The sequence below is a fragment of the Pagrus pagrus genome, assembly GCF_965226575.1.
Source record: "Pagrus pagrus genome assembly, chromosome: 2".
NCBI classification, from domain to species: Eukaryota; Metazoa; Chordata; class Actinopteri; order Spariformes; family Sparidae; genus Pagrus; species Pagrus pagrus.
Window position 1 is genome coordinate 23,501,782 of NC_140186.1, and position 23,397 is coordinate 23,525,178.

General features: G+C 39.7%; 1 protein-coding gene across 1 annotated transcript; it reads left to right on the forward strand.

Moving 5' to 3' along the window:
• The first annotated feature begins 872 nt into the window (after window positions 1-872).
• On the forward strand, window positions 873-17,613 carry cxcl12b (chemokine (C-X-C motif) ligand 12b (stromal cell-derived factor 1)). The gene is made up of 4 exons (XM_084376582.1): window positions 873-1,045; window positions 4,094-4,211; window positions 11,191-11,274; window positions 14,161-17,613. The coding sequence occupies exons 1-4, from the start codon at window positions 979-981 to the stop codon at window positions 14,198-14,200; spliced, it is 309 nt and encodes a 102-aa protein (XP_084232708.1). The 5' UTR covers window positions 873-978; the 3' UTR covers window positions 14,201-17,613.
• Window positions 17,614-23,397: the final 5,784 nt, after the last annotated feature.

Here is a 23,397-nt window from a genome sequence, read left to right on the forward strand (position 1 = left end):
AAAGCAGCATCCAATCTCAGAGGCTTCCTTTCCAAAAATCTGCTTATGCTTAATCATCTTTGTCCAACAGAAAAGGCTTGGGCGTCAGAGAAGTTCATTCACAATTAATTCATGTAATAAATTCACAACTATTCTCATTTTTATTCAACACATCTTTCCCTCTCGATCACTGTAATGGCTCCAGGTTTAAACAGCCCTGTAATAGTGTCATCACAGAGCAGACAGCGAAACTGAGGTGAAATCCAGAGGAGCCCAAAATAAAGACATGAAGCAGGCATTGTGGGTGGGAGCCGAGCCAGATGATGAGACAGAGAGAGAGAGAGAGAGAGAGAGAGAGAGAGAGCAGTCTGTGTCCCTGTAAACAATAACACAACAATATTAGTCCAACAGCGGGGAGCTCTGCCTCTGAAAACAGTCTGGGAGTGACTGGTTGGATGTGTGTTTGTGGCAGGTGGAGGAATTTAAAAATGGAAATGGAGGAAAGAAAAGGAGGAGTAACAGCATGACATATAGAGATGAATTAAACAAAAGAGCAGCACCAACAGAGAAAGTGAGAAACAGATGAGAACAAGTGGAAAATGGAGAGAAATCAGTGAATAAGAGAAAGTATTCCTCTCAGACTTGATTCCCAGCCAACACATTTACAATCGAGGAAGTCTCTACTGACTCGCTGCTGCTCCCTCCTCCTCTCACCTCCTCTCCTCTCATGCTGGGACCCCCCTCCACACACACACACACACACACACACACACACACACACACACACACACACACACACACACACACACACACCTCCCTCCTGAGAAAGTGGGACTTCTGTCTCTCTCCCTCCTCCCTCCTCCCTCGCCCTCTCTCTCTCTCCCATCTGAAGATTTAACACAGCTCAGAGCAGAGCTGGCGGTCACAGTCGAGCCCTGGATTTGTAGCAGAGACTCACAGAGAGAGAGAGAGCAGCCCTCCTGTTACAGCCCCACCACCATGGATGTCAAACTGCTCGCGCTGATGGCTCTGCTGGCCGTGGCCACACATGTACCAACCTCCAACGGTGAGTCCAGAGAGGAGATGAATGTTTGAGTGTTTCACAGAGACTGTTTTTGAGGGTTTTAGTGGATTTACGGTTGAAGAAATTTTAGCTACGTGAGATGTTGTGGTTCTAAAGATGGAGAAGGGATCTTGTTGCTTCTATCATTTTGTTTCAATATCTGCTCTGTAAGGACTTTTCTAAAATGTCTGGATTCAGTCTGTGTAAGTAAATTATCTGAATGGCTTTTATCTAAAGGAAGACTCCTTTTGGCTTCATGTTTAAACTCTTTTTTTAAAGCTTAAAGGTGCACTATGTAGTTTTTTTTAGGAAGAAATTTTAATCAGAAGAGAAAGATCATTTTCATTGACTGATTTTTGTTATGCTTAAAACCAACTGAATAAACAAACGGACCTTAAAGGACAGCATAATTTCATACTGTTTAACTTCTAAAACTATATGTGGCGGACCCTGCCAACTTTCTAGCTTCAAACAGTGTTCTGGGGACCTTATTTTCATCTGAGAACAGCTTGTTTATTCAGTTATGAAAAAGATGAATATTTCTGAGTTTGTATTATTAACTCATTGATATTGTAACAATTAAAATATTTATTTTCCAAAACTACATCCTGCCCCTTTAAACAAGAAAGAGAAATCCCTCTATCACAAATCCCTTGTTGCACTTGTGGCTCCAGCACTTTGATACTCTGCTTTGATTTTCTTTTGTTAGATCTCGTGTGTTTCAGACATGGAAAAAGAGTTAACAGAGAATTGACTTTTATTCCCAAATTATTCATTCACCATTGATTTGTGGTGAGTGAATAACTGCTGGAGCTGAAGTAATTAATCGATTAATTGATCAGCTGATCCACAGAAAATAAGACTGCAACTCAACTCAACTAAAAATTGATCAATGTTTTAAAGAAAAAAGTGCTGAAATTCACTGGTTCTGCCTTTTCAAAGATGAATTTTTACTGTTTTTTTATGTCCCTGACAACAGATTTAATATTTTGGCATTTGGTTACAGAGACCTAGCAGCTTGAGCATGTCAGCTGCGACTCTGGGAGGTTCTGAATTGTGAATTTTATATGCAAAAAATGACTGATTTAGATAATAATCAGCTGATTAAATCAGTCAGAAAAAAGTTTGTTTTTTTTCTGCCCTAGGTTGCATACAGGTTAAATCACAACATAGTGATCTCCTGCAGTTTTAAGTCTGATTTGTCTTGATTGTATTCTTTTTAAATTGATAATAAATGAGGTTGCAAATGTCAGTAATTAGAATGTTAAAGTATTTTGGGCTAAAATGTTTCACTAAAAGAGTGCACTGTGACCCCACATTAATCTCCCACATGTTAACCTTGGTAGGGGAGACACGCCGGGGTGTTGACTCGCCTGGCCTGCGTTATGCTAAGCTTGTTGTTTCGGCCCCAGTGAGACCCCTGGTTGCATATTAAAGAGTTTGCTCTAAATGTGTGTATTTGTCCTTTCCCTTTGCTTTCTTTTAATTAGTTTCTAATTAGGGATAAACAATGCGGCGGTGATAGCAGTGGATGCTCGCCTCTGGCCCGGTGCTGCGTGCTGCATAATGATCCCTTAGTTTGCATGAGAAAAGAGCCTGGATGGGTGTGAATCATTAGGCTGATATTAGTGAGGATTTAGCCATTTGTGGCAGGACATTTGGTCTTACATGGCAAACATGCATATCAATAGGAATATGTTGAACAGCAGGACAAAAGGTCTGTTAGCTACACGAGATGCACTTGATTTAGGTCATTTCTGTGTTTATCTGGGCAGGAAGTGGCTGATACAAAGGATGAGTTGTTGCAACTTGCGAAATATCTGGAAAGTCAGCTTCTGCTCTGTGAGCTTTCATGATTTCTGTGCACACTCTTCAGCCTCGCTGAAGCCTTTATTTATTTTTTTATTTTTTCATTTTCTTATATTAAGTTTTATTGCCGGGTGTTTCTCTTCATTTTTTCACTGACATTTTTACAACCAACAACATTTCTTTGAAGAATCTGTAAACTGTAGATTTTCCAAACCTACAATGGTTCGTAATTACATTTACTTGCAGTTATTAGTGTGCATCTGTGGTCCTCTCTGGGCCCCAACAAGCCTCCATGGAGGCACAGGGGTGATTTGTAATCATTTTAAGAATGTACTTGAGGTGATTTCCACAGAGGCCGTCTGAGCCGCTGAGTGCTCCTTCATAAAAGAGGCAAATATTGGAAATTGAATGTTGAGGACCCTTCTGCATGCGAGTGACCGGGCTGAATGCTCTGGGAGTGAAAAGCTCAAATTGTGTGTGTGTGTGTGTGTGTGTGTGTGTGTGTGTGTGTGTGTGTGTGTGTGTGTGTGTGTGTGACACTGGTCATAAAAGGGCTAATCTCTTTTTAATGAACATGTTGTTCAGAGCAATAGCAGGTAAACTCATACATTCCCATGCTTTTTGAAGCCTTGTTACAGTAGATTAAACATGCTTTTGATTTGTCCACTGAGGGAAGTGATGCATTTAATTACACCTGAAGTGAAGTAGACGTGTTTGAATTTGGATTTTAATGTGAGGTGATGTAAATTATTTAATCCTCATATGAACCAGGACCACCCCTACTTCTGTTTTTAATGAACAATGACAAAATGTAATAGTTTTAAAGAAAAATGAGGCAGTTTATCTTGCAGCGGTCTCTTTATCTACTTATGGTGAGAATAACTGATAAAACAATTGAGTTTATTTTGTGTGAATTACCATGAAAAATAACACATTTGTGCTGAACAAGTCTGAAAATGCTTAAATATGGTCAGTTATTTTCTTTCTACCAAACTACATGTACCAATCATATCTCCAAAACTGCCAACTCAAAAAAACAACTTGATTGATAAATAGCACCACAGGTGAGAGGAAAAAATATGTATCTTTGATTTCGGGGTGAACTGTTCCTTTAAGCTTTAAATCAATCAAAGTGACTTTGGATGTAGTGTATTATTTCCTGTCTTGTAGTTTCATGACTTTCTTTTTCACTCATCAACTAAGTGATGCTAATTTTTCATTTTCCTTGTTGTGTGTTTGCAGCAAAGCCCATCAGTCTGGTGGAGCGGTGCTGGTGTCGTTCCACCCTCAACACGGTTCCTCAGCGCTCCATCAGAGAGCTCAAGTTCCTCCACACGCCCAACTGCCCCTTCCAAGTCATGTAAGTCGATGAGTGTAAAACCTATTGTGTGATTATCTTAAAGACGTATCTCCCCTGATGCGAGCGATTGATGAAGGATTATGTCACTTATTTTAATCTGTCAGAGTAATAAGTGAAGTCGTGCACCTGGTCCAAATCTCGGACTCACACATTTTTCTTAGTTTTTATTGGATTTCCATGCTTAAGAATACATTTTGGCCTGTCGATGACTGATTGAATTGTGGATGATGCTCACTGGACTTGTTGCCCCCTGAAAGCATGAGCGCCTCAAAACGACGCAAGTTTCATGTGTGGAAATTAGTTGTTGAGGTTTTTCCACCAGCAGTAGAAGTAATGTGAAGGCTGTGCTGTGACATTCAGACAATAATTTCAGCTCTAGGCTGTGCGAAGTGACATCTGTCTGGTCTTATTATATGTGGTATCTTTGCTGTGCTGTGTGAGTGTGACCTCTCACCCCGAACATCTTCATAGTGATACGCTGAGAAAAAGTTGAATGGAAATAGAAAAGAGCTGAAAGGAAAAAACTAAAGGGGTAAAGGAACACTTGCTACAGAAAACCTTCGGCCGTGGGAATAATAAAACTTCATGAAATAGTTCTGCCATTACAGTTTCGGGTCTATTTAACTGTTTTAAATGTGTTAAAATAGCATTTGACAAGAATCTGACATTTTATACAGTGAACACGTTAAAAAATAATGAAAATGAATGATGAAAATATATACTGACATGTATACACACACACTATATACAACACAAGACAGCAGCAATTAGCAAAAATCAAGTCTCACTTCAAAATGAGCAATCCTGCATCAAATCCAGACATATCTGCATTATTGATTGGGAACATTCATTTATTTGTTTCCAGACATGTGACTCAAGTCAATTCGTCACTTTTTCTCCACCCATGAAACTTCAGTCCAAACTGCAGTATCCAGTCTTTCTAAATCTTTAGTCTGACATGTTCAAAAAGTATGACAAAGAATTGACTTTGTTTACTGAGATTCAGTGAAATAGATCAAACAAAAACTTTATTAAAGCTCTCTTAATTTCTTCTTCAGCAAATGTATGAGTAAGAGTGAAATATTGACAGGCAGGCTACAGTAAACTAAACTGAAAACATCAAATAAACACGGACAACTTCCAAGTTGAGTCATCAAAACATCAAGTCCACAGCTCAGATTTTGTTCTGATTAAAGGCACTGAAAAAATGCCATCCTTATTTTATAGCAGATTATTATTGAAAACTCCACAATGTTTGTGTTTTCTCGTCATGTAACATCCGACCTCTCTGACAGCACTGCAAAAACTCAAAATCTTGGTAATGTCATTTCTGATCAAAATATCTCGTTACACTTAATATAAGACACAATCACCAAGAAGGTAACATTTCAGTGACATGTAGGGACTTGTTTCCAGACATTTTCACTTGTTTTTAGACATTTTCATTTTTTTTTTTACTTAAAACAAGCAAGAAACACCTTGTATTCATTGTTGATTTACTTATATTTGAAGTGGCACATTTCCAGTATAAATGTTATTAGGCCGGACCTTCAGTCTCCTCAAATTTTGTGCGTTTACTTTTTTACTTCTTCTTATTTTCCTCCAGTAATTTGGTTTATAAAAAAGGAATGAACAGCGTAGATTGACTGAGAGTGGATGTGTGGAGTATGGTGTTAATATCCTTCTATTCTTTCCCTGATGAGAGCTTAAAACAACACGATCCTCTCAGAAAGAGGAAAGCAGTGACGGCCGGAGCTCGAGGGGGCCGTTTATGTTTTGCAAAGGAAGCAATAATTAAGGGTCAAAGTGATTACCTTTGTGTTTCTGCTGACCCCCTGTGTCCTTTATCCACTATTTTTTTCTTTATTTCCCGCCTAGCAACGCTGAGTATAATGTCACTGGTCTGGAACACATTAACTAAAAAGCCTCATTCATTTGTTTGCAATAGAAAACAGGACGGCAGAAGCTTCACAGCCAAAAGGCTAAAAGGCTGTGGGGCTTCTGCCAAAAGAGGGAGGGGGTGCTGGTGACTGAAGGGGTGAGCGAATGGTAAAAGGTCAGAGAGGACACGGGGCGCTCCGGCCGGGCCACACACTCCCTCGAAAACTGCCAGAGGAGTCAAGAAGTCATTCAGACGAGGAGCCCGCGGAGCTGCTCCCATATCTCTATTGAGGCGGATGAAAGAGAGCCAGTAACACTACACCCTCTTTCCCCCCCTCACCCCTGTGTCCCTCATCCTCCCCCCTCCACCCCTGCCCGTCCCAGCATGCTGTTGGTATTAACTTGCTGTGAAGTAATTACTACCTGCTGCTCGTGGAACTCCGGCCATCAAATTCCAGCCAAGTCAATTAGGGCTTCGGTTGGTCATCCAGACAAGCAGACAGATAAACAGGATGAAGGGATGAGCGGATGAGCCGGCCACCCCTAATAAAGTCAAAGAGGAGGGGAAGAAGGGGACATCCCCGGAGGAAAAGCAAACACGGATCTTGTTACTGAGCTGTTTGGCCTCCTGACTCACATGTTAGTTTGAGGGATTTGAAGCTGATGCCCGGACTGATGCTCCTGAGCTGCTCTTTAAAGTGCAGAAGCCATTTGCTCATTTGCGTGTGTGTGTGTGTGTGTGCATCTAAATGGGGTGAGTAATTGGGGAGGTGGGATATTAAAGAGGTTTGGGGGGGCTCAAATTGAATCAGAAAGCGGTGAAGAGGCGGAGAGGAATGCGCTGATTTGCAGAGTGGTGTGATTGAGGGAGGAGAAAGAGCAGCAGCGAGGCGAGACACCTCTCAAGTTGTTAATTCTCATACACGACCTTTTGCCACCGAGGTGTGAGATCCACATGTTCGGAGGGGGCGACCCCGCTGGCTGCCCCCTGTTCGCCCCGACAGTGTCTGATAACGGACCAAATCCTCTCCTAAATATTTGGCTCAGCTCTTCATCAACAGGGCAAGAACACACACACTCTGTGACCGCAGAGCTGTTCATCACACAGCGGAGATCAATCTGAAATCCTGCTTCAGTCCCATACGAGTTGTGAAATTACATTTTCATTCCAAGAATTGAGGAGAATTTAAGTTTTATCACATTGTTCAGAGAAAAAATGCATTTTTAAGGGTGCACTATGTAGTTTTGGGAAAGAAATAGTCTCTTGTAGTAAGCTGTCAAGACGTAATCAATCATTTAAAAAATACGTTCAAAACACCATATCCAAGATATTGGATATGTAAGGCTATCCAATTAATAAAAAAGAGAAATGAAACTTTTACGTTATTTAACTTTATTTACTTATTAATATCAAATAATGGCAGAGAACTGTGAGAGCTGTTGTTCCTTGTTAATCAAACACCACTGCTGATTAAAATGTATCTATGTGACTCAGCCGCAAATGTTCATGAGCAAGAGAAAGCTTTAAAGTTTTATTCACGTTACATTCACTGACGTTTGCTGAATATTTTTTTCCTGGAGGTTAGAGAGATGAGCAACAAAATAAAATGCACCATTACCCTGAGTAAAATGACACGTTTCTCTGGGTTTGAACACTGTTTGGATAATGTCAGTACACAACTCAACATAATTTAACAAAGGTCCCTTCATCATAAGACGTATTAATCCAGAAATTTTGCATGTTACTGTATATCTTTAAAACACCCCAATAGAGATGGAGAACAGGCTTTTTGGACGTTTTACCATAATCAAAGAGAGACCTTATAAAAAAAAGATAAATCACTGCCTTCCACAAAGTTCTACCTAAACATGTTGATACCTAGAGCTTGTTTCCAGTGTCCAGGTATAATCATTTCTGCACTAATGACTAAAATGCACTTTTTATGATGTGAGAGGTATCCCATAATGAAGATATTTTAGGAACAAAAATCATTCATAACTTTTGCACCAAACCAGCCTGACCAGTGTTCCTCCAATATCAAACTCTACATCAAACAATGCGTTAAGATGTTTTGTGTGCAGAGTAGAGACAGCTTTACAAGCCGTACAGTACAGTGTGACCGGCGACGTGAGCCTCCCCTCCAGCTGTCCCTGAGTGGAAACAGAGAGCTGCGATTTTTCACCACCGACCGGAGGGTGACAGCCTGTTCTGTGCACTAATCCTCCAGTTTTAAGCGTGGATGTGTCGTAGGACGTGCTGAGGTTTTCAGAGCTTAGCGGAGGTGTTTCTGAGCTCAGCCTTTATAAACCAGATCAGACGTTATCCTGACATATTGTGCTGACCCTGCCACCTCTCTAGCTTCAAACAGTGTTCTGGGACCTTATTTTCCTCCGAGAACAACTTCGTTATTCTCATTAATATTGTAAATATTAAAATTCTGAGTTTAAATTTCTTCTCCAAAACTACATAGTGCCCCTTCAAGTGTGATTTTTTACTCTCGACATTAGGGGGACAGGTTGCTAGAAATAGTAATCCTCTGGTTTTAACTGGGATGTGTTGTGAGATGTTCTGTCTTTCTCTGGAAGATTAAGTTGAGCTTTTGTTGAAGTGGGCTTTCATAAAACATACATGATATTAAGTGATTTATAGGCTATGAAGAAGCTTAAGTTTAAGCTATATCTTCATGGAATTATCTCTGTTTAACTTAAACAATGTTCTCGCCTCAAACAGCGTTACGATCTTTGCCTTGGGGAATAATAAATGTGACTTATGGCGCCTGTAGGTTTAAAAGACCAGACCAGTGGTTTGTGTGTTTAGGTTTAATAACTGCAAATTGCTTGTAATGTACATTTCTCCCTACCATTATCCAAATTATAGGCGATGGTGGGTTTTTACTTAATCTTCCTACTTTTCAAGGAGCCATTGTTTTCCATTTATTTCAGCACTTTATGCATAAAGAGCTGAAACTTGTTTGAGAAAGGTAATCCATCACAATGACGATTTGTCACCTTTATTTCAAATCACTGTTTATTGATGCTTGTAAAAATGTTGGTGCATTCAAGGACATCTGGAAGGAGGGTAAAAAATATTCCCACTCGGCCACGAGTTAACATTGAATGGATGGAAGGTGATAGATATTTTGTTGTGATGAATTACCTCGAAGCAAGAGCCAAGTTTCAGTGAGAGGATTTATTAATGTACTGACAGGAATTGAAGTTGGGAAATCAACTCAAAGTATGCTTTAAAAAACAGGGGTTCTCAGACTGTGAAGCATTAGGCAACCGATGGAGTTGAAGGGGGGGTGGGGAAGGAGAGACACCATGAGACAAAGATATTGTGTGAGATGAGATGCAGTTAATGTCCTTTAAAGCCCTCGCCTGAATGTTCAGACTGAATGTTCTCCGTTCTGCTAACAGAGAGCAACAGTAGCTGACGTTAGTTTAGAAATGAGAGTCCAATAACATAAACTAACGACCGGCTTCCAGCTCAATACAGAAGTTCCACAGAGCCGTCTGACTTACACTTTACAATGTGACGACGTCTTAATCTCCTGTTTGTATTAAAATAAATATCAATAAACCCAACTGGGAGTCAGGAACAGACATTCATCTTAACTCCAGGACTTTTCACGTTTTTAAGTTTTTTTCAGCATTAAGTAAATTAGTGATCGTTGGCCCTTTGCAAGCAAGAACTTCTAATAACTCATTCAGCCTACTTTTTATTAATATATTTATTGCTATTATACATTTAACAATCAACACAATGCAGAATTAAAGAATTAAAGAAGAAGAAGAAGGGGGGGGGGAACTAGGGGTGCTGAGGGGGCGGCTGCACCCCCTAAAGCAAGGCTATAACATGTGCCGGATTTTACAAGAAGGTACAAATAGTTAAGAATTTGTCAGAAACAGCACTTACAGTTTATAAAGTTCCTCCTTAATCAACAACTCACAAAATTGAGCAATTTTATAAGGGAGTCTGGGGAATTTCTCTCCCCCTTCATCTCCTTGCTGTTGTTGACTGTAGCTGATGCTGCTGCTTTGACCTGTAAAATGTTGGTTTATTGTGACTTCTCAACTGGGATTTCCTTTCTCCCTTATCTTGAAAATCAAATATATAAAAAAAATGAAAATAAAAGTTAAAAAAATGAAAACAAATAATAAATACATATTATAGTATATTTAAAACACTCAGTAGTGATAGAGAACATAAACAGTATTTTTGGATGTTTTGCCAGAAAACAAATAAAATGAAAATAGATCAAAATAAATTGGTATACAAAAATAAATATAAAAAAAAATATAAACAGATCTGGTAATTTGTCAAAACAAAAACAAACTAGGCTAAAACTAAACAGAGCTCTAGTTGAAGCAATAGCTAACTAACTTACTGCGTCAATGGCAATGTTATACTTCCTGTTTACATTTCCAAAAGCATTATGGGAACCACAGACCTAAAACTTAGAGCATGATAGCCCCCAGATCAAACCATGTTTCATGTTTTTAGTCGTAGTCAGGGGTACTGGGGAGGGCTCAAATGTCCCACAGTGTCAGGAAAAAGTCTACAGTTTTTTTTTTTTAAACAATAAACTTTATTAATCTAGCACCTTTGATTGGTAGCATCTGAGGTAAACATGTAACTCCACCTGTGTGGTCCTTAAGAGGCAGTTTAGTTTGAAACCAATAGAACCAACTACAGAACTCGGATGAGCTTTTTTAGGGATCCATGTTAATTAAAATGCCAGTCACGTTTCCTTGAGGTTACTGGGAGGTCTTGTTACAGTTTGGTTGAGCACACAGCTAATAAAGTAGATACGATCTCTGTACTGGACACCATCACCGGATGTTTGGCTACAGAGAAAGCCCCGAAGTGAAAGTATTCTCCAGTACACGTCCTTGACCCTGATTGATTACATGTGCCAAAAATACTTTTCTTCCTCTCTATCTCTGCTCCTGCATCATGTGGACATTTACTAAAGCAAAAATAAATGTTAAAATGGGAAAGTAATATAAAATAAATACCCCTTTGAAAGTAAAATCCATTCATTTACAACATTTTAGTGGAAACAAACCTCTAAAACTCTACTGATTTCTCCCACAGTGCCAAGCTGAAGAACAACAGGGAAGTTTGCATCAACCCGGAGACCAAGTGGCTGCAGCAGTACTTAAAGAACGCCATTAACAAGTAAGAAAAAACCCTCCTCACTCTCTCTCTCTCTCTCTCTGCAGACACAGCATTGCTGACATAGAAATGAAATACAGCTCTCTTCTCCACTGAGTTTAGATCTTACAAAGAAGACATAAACCACTGTTACAAATGGCCAACATTGCTCAGTTTCCTGCTGACATTTCCTCTCTGAAACCACTGATGTGGTTGATGTAGGCAGCTGAGTTATTATCTGTGAAATGATTAGCATCCAGTAAGAAGAGTGATAAATCTCCCACTGCTATGTCTGCTTCCTTCTTTCTCGTAAGCATGTGTCTGAGAGCCCAGACTGCGGACGAGTCAGATGTTGATCATTTTTACCCTCCCTGCTCGCTCACAGTAGTTAATATACCTAATCATATAATCATTGTATGAGGAAGCTATTTCCACATCGTTATCATCACTAATTGTACATCAGTGACAGGGTTGTCCCGGTTGGGGAGCAGCATTGTGGGTGAAAAGTATTCATAGTAAAAAGTGCAGCAGCTCATTCAGTTTTTAATGAGCTATGCAGTTAAAATGTGTGCATTCCTCGTAAAAAAAAAATGTTCCCTACATGTCTGGTGGTGATTATTGCCAGGCTGCATGTCCTGCTTCTTAAAACACCATAAACACTTAAAGCACAATGTGAAAACAAACAATAAAGTAATTTGCGAGGATTTATGAGATTGTTTACTGTGTTGTTGAAGGTGCAATATGAAAGAATTGATTGAAATTATCAACAGAATGTGACGAAATAATAGTTTTGACATTATGTTGTGACATTAGTCTATTGATATAGGCTGTTGTGGTGCAAAGATATCCACTGGAGTTAGCATGCTAACCAGCTAGCCCCAACCCATCACGGTCAACATCAACGTCCCCCTGATTCTCAGAACTCTCAGTCCCAGACTGCTAGCTGCATGGTTAAGTGAGCTAACTAGCACACGGCAGCTACAGTTCGCAGCAGTTAGCAGTTACTCTGGTGATATGCTGTCCCCTGTTTGTTTTAAATTTAACAGTTTGCATGCTTACCAGTTATTCTCAGCCCATCCCAGTCCAAAGCTCCTGTGCTAACTAGCTAACTGCAACTACAGTAAGCAGCAGTTAGCGGTTACTCTGGTGATATGCTGACCCCTATTCTTTTTAAGTATGAATTTGACGGGTGGGCAATTCTTACGTATTGCACCTTTAAGTCTTATCCTTGGAGTTATCACAGTTAATTGAGGCTGGCATGTGTCAGACTGTAAACGAACCACTGCTTATGTTCTGTCTACTGTATGTGTTTCGATACATGCGGTACTTTGTGTATCAAGTACACATCGTAACTGCAGGGCCTTGTGTTAAGTTTTCCCGCCAGGTATTCTGAGTAGTAGGGTTTTATACACAGCACAGACGTGAAAATGGCTAAAACTGCAGTTACAAGGTTCGGCGTGGGAACATAGCTAAGTGTGTTAAGTGTGTTTGCACTTTATAGGCGCTCATTATAGCAGTCCTGAATGGATGGAGTGAGTGTAACTTTAAAAACTCCTGTTCACACCAGAGTCCTGTGTTGTTAGGTAGAAGAGGGATTGCCAAGAACGTATACTGTACATGCAAGCAATAAAGTGCGCTTACATGTGTGTGTGAGTAGAGGTGTTCTTATAGAGCGAGGGATTTTCTGTAACATGGCTGCTCTTTGTCACAAACACTCTTCATTCTCAGTGACAGTCACTCATAAATAACATTTATATGCTATGATGTTCACCTATCACAACTGTTTGCCGACACCTGAGGCCCCTGACGTGTCCATGACCGCATGTTAGAACAATAGTTCCTGACAGGGCCCTGCTGTACATTCATACTGTATCCTCTATTAGACGAGACGTACATCACCAGCCTCCCAGATGTTATGTTTGTATGCTAGAAATGTTGATCTTTTTTCGAAAGGAATCATTATTGCTGTTTGGTTGATTTTTCTATACGGTAGGAAGCGCTGCGTTTATGTACTTCACACAAATTGCAGGGAGGAGGTCTGGGAGTCACTTAATCAATCAAGACTTTATTTGTATAGTACTTTTCATGCAAACAAAAAAAACATAAAGTGCTTCACACAAATAGCAGTATTAGAGTTATTGGTCAATTAATTTTAAGTACATGGCCAAATTTAAAATATACTCTTAAACCGCAGGATGTCCATGTTTGTATATCATTCACAGTGCTGTAAAAAAAAAAGTACACAAAAGTCATACCTGAGTAAAAGTAAAGATATTGTGTATAATATTACTGGTAAAGGTGAAAGTCACACATTAATAGTATTTGTGCGTGATTCTTAAATTGTCTGATAAATGTACTTTAGTATCAAATGTAATTTTCTGGCAATTAATGTACTGAAGGGGCACTATGTCGTTTTGGGAAGAAACTCGGAAAAGTAACATGTACAATATTTATAAGGTAATGATATTTACTTTTTCCACTGTTTGAAGCTATAAAGGTGGCAGGGTCCGCCAAATAAAAACAAAGTAAAACAGAATGAAACTGTGTTGTCCTTAAAGGTCCGTTTGTTTGTTCAGTTTATTCAGTCATGAAATTTAATCAATGAAGATTTTTCTCTTTTGATTAAAATTTCTTCCCCAAAACTACACTGTGCACCTTAAAGTACCAAAAGTACAGGAAAAAGTAAATTATACATCGATTTATATGTATATACTGAATACTTGTGGTTCTGATTAACCGCCTGTACTATAACTGGATATTCTGAACTTCTCTGAATGTTTGAATCAGTGTTCTTCTTATTCTGCTTGCCTGTAAAAGTAATTAATTTTAAAATATGCTCCTTTGGCTTCGATACAGTCTAATGTCTAATGAAGTCTAATAAATAACTTCTCCCTCTGAATCTCTCTCCAGGGTGAAGAAAAACCGAAGACGCAATAACAAGAAGATCTAAACACAAGAGAAGACTTGTGTGTCATCAGACCTGGCGCCCCCGGGTCGAACCTGTATACCTCCCTGTCACTGCTATGGATGTATGTAAACACGCTGTATGTACCCGTCCACCTCTCTGGACCGCTTGCAGAACCAGCACTTCACCGTCAAACTGTGCCGTCCCCAGTGCCGCCCCATCCCTCCGGACACCAGCGCAGTCACCTCCACCTCCGCTTCCACCTCTCCATGTCAGCACCAAGTGCAATTATACCTGTGGATTCATGCTGACGTCAGATATGTGTGTGTAAGTGCTGGGTGAACGGCCAGAAAGACAGAGTGTGTGTGTGTGTGAGAGAGAGAATGTGCTTTACAAGAACTAACTATATAGTTTATCCCGACTTCACGCAGCTATAAAGGAACAATTTGAGCTTTCCGTCTCACACACAAGGCTTTGTGGGTAATGCTACCTTCACTTCCTGTCAAATTAACTGTAAATATGAGCCGCTGAAAAATCCACATAAGCCTCCTCAGAGGACTTTGTTGGCAGGTTCTGCTAAATAGCCCAAATGTGGTTTGGAAAACTGAAGAAGTGTATCATTCACTAACGGAAAAGTGAAAATTATCAGCTATATTCGCAAAAACACACTTCCTTTCACTTTAACCATTGTTGAAAAAAGGGAATTCAGAATTTTTTTGTTGATCTGACATTCATTAATAGCAGATATCTGGGATCGGGGTGGTGTTACAGCTTTAATCTGAAAACTTCCTTTGATATGAGGTGAATTTGGCATTACTCCACGACTGAGAGCTCGAGGGGCAGACACAGAGAGGCTGGCCAGTAGGGTCACAAGCAGCGACCAATCAGGGCAGGCCACGCTACATCAGAAGCTTGAACTGTCTTCCAGCTTCAGAAAACAGATGGAAGCTCACACACACTGCTATAAGAAACAAGCACTGATTTTATGGTGCTATATATTCAGTATGAGGGGTCAGAGCCATCGACATAATTATATTTCACTGTTTATTTTATGCAAGATTTAAGATGGGATGTTGTGACCTCTATGTCTTAAATGAAACACACGTCACACAATATTTAAAGCGCTGGTGTTAGAGTCTGATATGAGAGATGAAAAGGAAAGTTGATGTAATGTTAGGGCCGTATACTGTACTGATAAAGACTATAAAGAAGTGGAATAAAACACTTATCAATGCAGCTTTTTTTATTGATTGAACATATCGGTAAACAGAGACCAAATATTTAAACAGAGAAACATACAACATGAAGAAACCTCAAAGAGCATGACTTTTAATTTCATTTACTGTTGGAAAGAGGTAGAAGATCACCATAACTCTGTAAGGGACTGGGTAACTGTATATTGTGACAACAGAGCAATTTAACTGCAGTATTTTCGTACCAACACCTGTCCTTGGTAGGAATAAAAAGCTAATAAATTGTCACATGAAATGGCAGAATGATAAATGTCACAAAGGGAATGTCCACGGTGGCAAAATGAACGTTTTTAATTATCCTTTTTTTATATATATTTGAGCCACTTTATTATCAGATGTGTCTTTTAAATGTAATTGTTTTATTTTTATATTGTGTATAACCTTACTAAATGCTTTTTTTTTTAATGCAATGTACAGTAGGCAGTAGATACTAAATGAAGGCTAGTCCATGAAAGGCAAGAAAGAGTGTTAAACTTCATTTTTAAAGCAACATTATGTAGAAATTGTCATTTTGTGCGATTTGGCGCCCGCCACAGTTTCTGAGTGCAACACCACTGTCCTAAATACAAATCCCAGGTCTGTTTGTAGGTGCTAACTACAAACAAAACTCATTACATCATAACAATGTTATGTGTCGAAAACTTGTATGTTGAAGTAAACATGTATGTAACGCTGTGATCCGACCCTCTCAATGAAGTTACATAGTGCAGAAACAAGTGACAGAGACACCGTTCACCCTGTTACAAGACCCTGTACCATCAACATGATTTTGAAGCTGTTATTTTAAGGTTTAAAAAAAAGTTACATAATGTTGCTTTAAGGTTTCATGTAATATTTCACATGTATGTTATGGTTTGTTGGCAAGTATGTTAAACACAGTATGCAACACATTCCTTTACCAAAGGAATAAAAAAAGATATTTTTTTATCATTATTTTACAATATGGATTAAAAAAAATCAGCAACTACAAATCAAATGTCCTCCTCCTGGTTTGTTGTTTGCTGTTTCCTTATCAACCAACATGTATCAAAGGTGAACCGAATAATAGTCCAACACACAGTGACTGAAAACAAAAGCAGCTGTCGTTGTGTTACATGAGTCAGGAAACTATTCAACTCGGCCCACCAGTCGTCCCCGTCGAACACTTGATTCGATTTTTACTGAGGTTGATGTATGATGTGTCAATAGAGCCGCTGAGCCAAAACAGAACAAAACCTTTCAGTTGTGACCGACATGTGCTTTCAATCTGGACACTCCCAGCACCCCACGGGCTTTCTTTTCAATTTCACTCAACCGCTGCCATGCCGCAGAATTAGAGACTTTTCTTTTTTTTTTCAAAAAGTATGTTCTGGTGCTTTTCATCCTTGTTATGGTCTTTTTTTGTTTGTTTTACATGGTCTGTTTGCTGAGTGGTTGATAACAGGTGATAATCATATCAATTTGCAGCTAATGTTGCAATAATCCTGTAAGTGGGATTAATTTCCCATTAATGTAATGGAAGGTAATGAACATTCATTTCATGTTATTACACTAATTTGTTTAAACACATTGCTAAATAAGCTTAATTTTCCCAAATGGACTGATATACATGGATAAATGTCTTTTATCCATTGTGTAATTTCATTACAACACCACAACCCATTTATTTACCTTAGAGGAAAGTCTAGAAAGAAGATTATGTTGTCACTTCTGCAAACTTTCTAATGTATAATGTGATAATAATCTCACTAACAGGAAAAATATATGACATTACCTGTGGTAAAAATGCATTAACCACACTGTTAGCAGCATTTGTTACATTCCCTTTTATATTAATTAATTAGTTTTATTAATTAGACTATAAGTGTTTAGTAATGTGGCCCCTGTTGAAACATTTAACAGTTCAGACAGATATATAGACTCCTGTATCATCGTACAAATAGACCTTTCACAGGAAGTGTATGTGTGTGGACCATTTACACATCCAGGTCCACATTTACTCATCATTAATGTGCAAAGAAATAAATCAAAGAGGTTGCGTGTGTTCTACTTTGGACCCCGACACAATGTGAAATAACTTTATTTCTTTCGAGGCAGCTTCTGACACGTTCTTCAAATACGTGAGATGTATTACTCGCTGTATTGTCACTGTTTGTAAACCAACAGGCAGTATTTTAGCCATGATACTCAAGCCCTTTTTCAATAAAGTCATATGAAACAAAATCAGTTATACGTGACTGTGTTTTCATTTTTCAAACATGATGTTTATTTGTGTTTTTACTGATTTAAAGCTACTTTAAGTGACAGAGAGGTTTCGAAATGTATTTAAATCAGCTTGTCAAGTTGTTATGAGCGATGTTAGAAACCAACTGCCAAATCCAGCAGACATGGAGCAACATGAGCATTTCTACCCAGTATTCACTTTCCTTTTAGCTTTGAGAAAAATATCTGATCTTAAGCTTGTTGGATGATGTTTGACTTTCTTCACCAGTGGCTGGTTTATTTTGGCTCTCAGCACTCAGCTTGACTGTGAAGTGTGTGCAGTACTGTATGGAGGTGTTGGTAAGAGCCATGACTGTCTGTATGGTTACTCTGTCTCCTAGAAGTCATGTGTATAAGATACTAATCTGCAACAGCAAATATATTTCGAGAGAAAAATAATGGCACCTGAATTATCTTTTTAAAATAATGAGGAAAAATGTTTAAATCGTTGATCTGGCAAGACACAAAATAGTACGGTATGAAACGTTTAAGTTTGAGTTTACGTTCTAACAGCTACGGTTAATGGGAGCAAGGGAGCAAGTCAGGTGACGTCCTTATAAATCAACTAATTTTGTGTAGGGAGGAGGTGGTAGTTCTGAGAGTTGTTTCGTCCATGGAGAAATTGCATAATTTGTCATTTCATTTCCAAGGTTTGGTTTATCACAGTGATCTGCAAATTGATTAATGATAAAGTGTTTTTGTTTTCCGAACTTACAATACTGTATTTACTCTTATCAGCTACATACGAAAGCCCTGAGGGGCAAGTGAGGATTATTTTTTCTGTCTGATTATTTTGTCAGTCTGATCTAAATTGTTTTCTCTCCTGTATTTATGAGTTAAGAGCTGGAGGAAATGTTTCTAAGTGCCTCAATTTTTATTTAATCTGGGAAAACACAGGAATTTCTTTTTCAGGGGTATTTTCTTCATGTGTTAAGCCAAGTGATTTTTTCTTTTTCTTCTTCAATGGATCAACAGAACAAAAAGAAGTTCCTCACTTGCCCCTCAGGGCTTCTGTAGCTACAGCCAATAAATATTCTACTGGGTGTTTTAGGCATTCAAAGCAATCGGTTACATTCAGGGAAATGTTTTGGTTTCATACCAAGTGTAAAAGTGACATTAAGCATTAAACAGGCAGAATTTAACTTATAAATATTTAAGCAAGACGACAATCTTTACCTAATCATAACCAAAGTGCTTTTGGACTTGAATCCTTGTCTCCTGAGCTTTGTATATTGAGCACCCACCCCGACTGCATCTTTACAATTTATGGCCATTAGAAAAATGTAGTATATCCTTGCTAGAAAAAGTATTGCGATTATCCTGGCAGCATGTCAGCAGTATATAAAAATGTAAGGCTCAAAAATCAACCAGGGTCCAATCAGGGTGGGCGAGGTTCAGACAAATCTTAAGAAATGAAGTCGGGGTTCTGGTCAGGTTTGGTGACCTCCATTGATACGACGCTTTCAAGTTTGTTTTGTGAAAATAAAGTGTAAAATAGGTTAACTTGACGTTGTGCTGTGTCCTGTTGAGTGCACTTAACACACGCTATTTCTTATTTTCCAGGTGTCAAACATTCATGTGTGATTCTACGTGACAGCGTAACACAAACTCAAACTCAGTGCTTTGTCTTACGCTTACTCCGTCGAGCCATTTAGCCGTAAAAAACAGAACGCCTGTCCATTTCGGGTCAGGCTCGGTCGGGTTTGGACAGAAAAACGTGGTCCAGGTCGCACTCTTTTTCCACTTTACAGGAAGTCAATTGGTTAAATAATAATACCTTAAAATATCACTTGATGCAGTTTTGAAGCGGAAAATGCCCAGCAGGAGGAGAGTTGAGAAATGTCTCTCTTTCAGGAACTGTCGTGAGGTGTTATTTACTCACTTGATGGTAATATAAAGTGGCTGCAGCCACCTCATACAGGTGGGATAAGCTGTACCACAGACCGCGAAACTCTCTTTCCACAGAGAGAAATAAATCACAGGGGACCAGACTTCCTGCTGCGGGTTCTCCAGCTCAAACAGAAAAGCATCAGCATGTCAAAGCCTCACGCAAAAACAGCTTTGAATCCCTCAGAAAAACCTCTTTGAGGCTCAATAAATAATTCAACAGGACTATCACTTGACATTTTCCACCTGAGGACTGAAACCTATTCAGGAAAATCTCTTTCCAGTGAAGGAGTAAAGAGCAAAGGCACATGTAATGCCCATTAACATCCCCGCCTGATATCTTAACACCTGGGGTTTCAGAAGTATTCATTTGTACTGGTTCATTACTCGTCCTCAGCACCAGGGAGCCCATGTAGTTTTAAAAAGCTGTCAGCTCTAATAAAGTGGAACCATGTAGAGCAGATTAATTTCATGGTACAGCTCTTACCTCTGACCTGTGTGTGGATGTATACGAGGAACATGAGACATGCTTTGGACGTGGACCAAGCGGTTTGGAGGGTGAGAGTTGCATGTTTGGGCCTGTTGGGTACATTCAGAAACGATTATGGGATTTCTCTGCAGTGCTTACTCAGCTGAGACCCGGCCATGATGGAGGTGGCTGACATACATACAGAATGTTTATTGATACGTATTTTTACTGACACGCTCTCTGATCCAGTCCAGCAGAGGAATTTAGAAGTTTTTACAATAAGAGCGAGGCCTCGGGTCGGTGTGTGAAATATTCTTAATAAAACTAGATAAAACATTACAAGTCAGTGGTGACTAATAAAATAAGTCCAGTGGGCTCATTAGAGTCTGAATCTGACGTGAGATGTCCAACGGAGAACAATAAAAGCACAGATTGATGAAGCGACATATCAGCAAGTGAAGCAGCAGCGTAAATGTTGACACAAATGGTTCCGGGAACACTGGACCTCACACACAGTTCAAGGAGACAGCGAAGGATAGCGTGCGCTGCACATAATACACTTTTCCTAATACAAGGTATAATAGGTTGTACTTGGTGTCCTCTCAGTCGGCATAACAATATGCTAACATGCAAACTGTTGGGTCTAACGGTGACGCAGGAACGCTTTGGGTGGTCAGTAACATGATGCATCCATCTTCATTCATTTTTGATCAAAATGTAATTGGTGGTGTCCGACTTACATGGACTTTTGACTTATAAGCAAATCATGTCCATACACTGGATAGACAACACGATGATGATGACAATTGACTTTTTTTTTACATGTGACTGCAGTGAATAAGGAGAATTTGTATGGCTCAGTGTCAGAAAAAGAAGTGGGGACATGACAGAGAGTCTGCAGCCACGCTAGCTCGGTGAGGTTGTGTTTAGGCACAACACTGCTTTGAGCTAAATGCTAACATTGGCATCGCCATGCTCACCATCTTAGTTTAGCTACCACTTTTTACCACACAGACTTCTACTCTGCACCTGCATTGAACATAATGGTCAACAAAACACCTAAAACATAAACAGGTTTTCTCTGCGAATCTCCTCTCATACTGACTCGTAACCACATGAGAACGACTCTGCTTCAGTCAGCACACTGCAGCCTTCAACTCAAATCACCTGAGACAGAGAACATAACCAGGCTGGACAACAAATTGCCCGGCTGATTTGGTCGTGCAGGTTGTGGGTAATCCGCTGTGATTTGAGGGCTCTCAGCCGTACATCTTTGAACAACTTAATACCCAGCCGGCTGAATGGAAGTTAATAGGAAACATGTTGGCTGTAAAACCGCACAGGGCAGTGTGTGTGAGAGTGTGTGTGATTATGTGTGTGTGTGTGATACGGGTAGTGACAGCGAAGGATGTCAGTGGGAAGAGTTCACAAACTGAGCATAATTCCTCCGGCTTCCTGAAGAAAGTTGCTGCATGAAAAGAAAGCCGGGAACACACACACACACACACACACACACACACACACACACACATACCCAACACTAAACAAAGACTTAACACCCTCAGAAGCATACAGGAATGTGCTGTCAACCATTTTTGACTTCTCCACATGTTGAAGCTTTGTGCACTGGACTGTTCTGACCTGAGCTGCAGTTGTTATATATGATATATCAGTGGAAGTGTACGGTGCCTTCACACCAGATTAACCTCACCTATGAGCTGACCACTCTGTGATCCCTTCAGCAACATGTGCCTCAGTCCCTCCTCTCTCTGACTCTGTGGTGACCTTTCCATATACATGCAAGCCGTCCTTCAGCTCCAGCTCGACACACACAATATCAACAATCGGCATCAACAAACACAGCCTCAATAAGACAGACGAGGTCTGAGTTGCCGACGGCGATCACTCTTTTCATTTTAAAGAGGAGAGAGACAAAGGCGCTGTAGACAGAGAGAAGTAAGGACGACAGAGTTCACAATTCCAGCCATCACAGAAACCACATATCGTTCAAGACACTTCTTCTCTATCAAACCGACAGGCGTTAGCGTAAAACAGCTCAGGGGGGTTTTGGAATGTCCTCAGATCCATCACGGCAGAGCGTTTAATGTTTCCCTAACCTTGCAGCGGAGGAAAGGGTCGCGGCTAACGCTATTGGAAACAGGTCGATCACTGTTTCCACACAGGGACGTCCCTTATGTGTGAACGAGAGACAAGACAGAGCAGAGGGGGGGGAGAAGGAGTGAAAAAGAGATGAATATCATCATTTATCAGAAATGAGACCCGATTGTTCCCTAGCAGAGGAAAGGATGTAATACGTCTTTGTTTATTAGCATTTTCTGAAAACCGGGGGCAGTCATCATTCACGGCTCATTTTGGAAGACGTCACGTACAAAAGGCTCGCAATGATCCCCATTTAATGAGTCATTCCACTGAGACGCAGGACTGAGCGGGCTGTGTCTTTGTTGCCTGGTTATCAGACTCCTCTGCTGGCATTTAACAGACAAGCATCATTAACTAAGTGAAGAGTTGACTTCCCAGCTATTTCCTTTTGTAAGACAGGCCTGCCCTGCAGGCAATACTGCTGGGCCACTCGGACTCCACTGTAAAAGGTGGCAAACATTTTTACAATTTATTCAGTTTTAGGACTTTTAGTTAGTTTAGTTAAGTGACTTTTTGTTAACAGAGGTAATTGAATACTTTTGTTTTGCAGGATTGATACTTTTATGTCTTCCAGTGTTTTACAAATATCATATATATATATATATATATATATATATATATATTATGTTGTTGCACGATGTCTTTAATCAGATTATTCATTATTTCAATTTGTAAGAAAAAACATGAAGATGATCTTTTTATTTCCAAGCGAACGTTACTGAGCATGTTTTAACATATAAAGGAAGTCCTGCCTGAGTGTGTGACTGAAGTGTGAGTATTAGATTAATGATGGACATTTTTTACAGCGTAACTCCACGTAAGAGTATTTAAGAGTCGGGCCTTTGAAAGCGACAGTTCTCTGAAGTCTGATGAACCACGGAGAGAAGAGTTCAGGCAAATCTGCCAACGTTTCTCTGAGGCACGTCATAATTCGCTCCCCAGCTCTGAAACAACATACATTAAGTCCGCTGCTTTCTCTCAACTTCCTCATTGTTTACCATAATTACTGCTTCTACTGTCTGCTGTGTCATCTGTTGAGTTTTTTTTTACACATCTGGTGTCGGAGGAGGCGGTGTGAATTTTCTCCACAGCACTATAGGAAGCTCTCCATCACAGAAGTGCTGCGGGTGGAGCAAGCATGACAATATCCATCTTGTATTCAGCAGGATGGAGAAATAAAAAGTATGTTGTAAGAGTTTAGAAAATGTTCGTCCACCACATTAAAAATAAAC

Bases quoted from the DNA above. Each gene is read 5' to 3' on its own strand.
- cxcl12b (XM_084376582.1), top strand. From the start codon at position 979: ATGGATGTCAAACTGCTCGCGCTGATGGCTCTGCTGGCCGTGGCCACA. The intron at 4,212-11,190 runs GTAAGTCGATGA...TTTCTCCCACAG, and splicing joins AACTGCCCCTTCCAAGTCAT to TGCCAAGCTGAAGAACAACA. The intron at 11,275-14,160 runs GTAAGAAAAAAC...ATCTCTCTCCAG, and splicing joins TTAAAGAACGCCATTAACAA to GGTGAAGAAAAACCGAAGAC.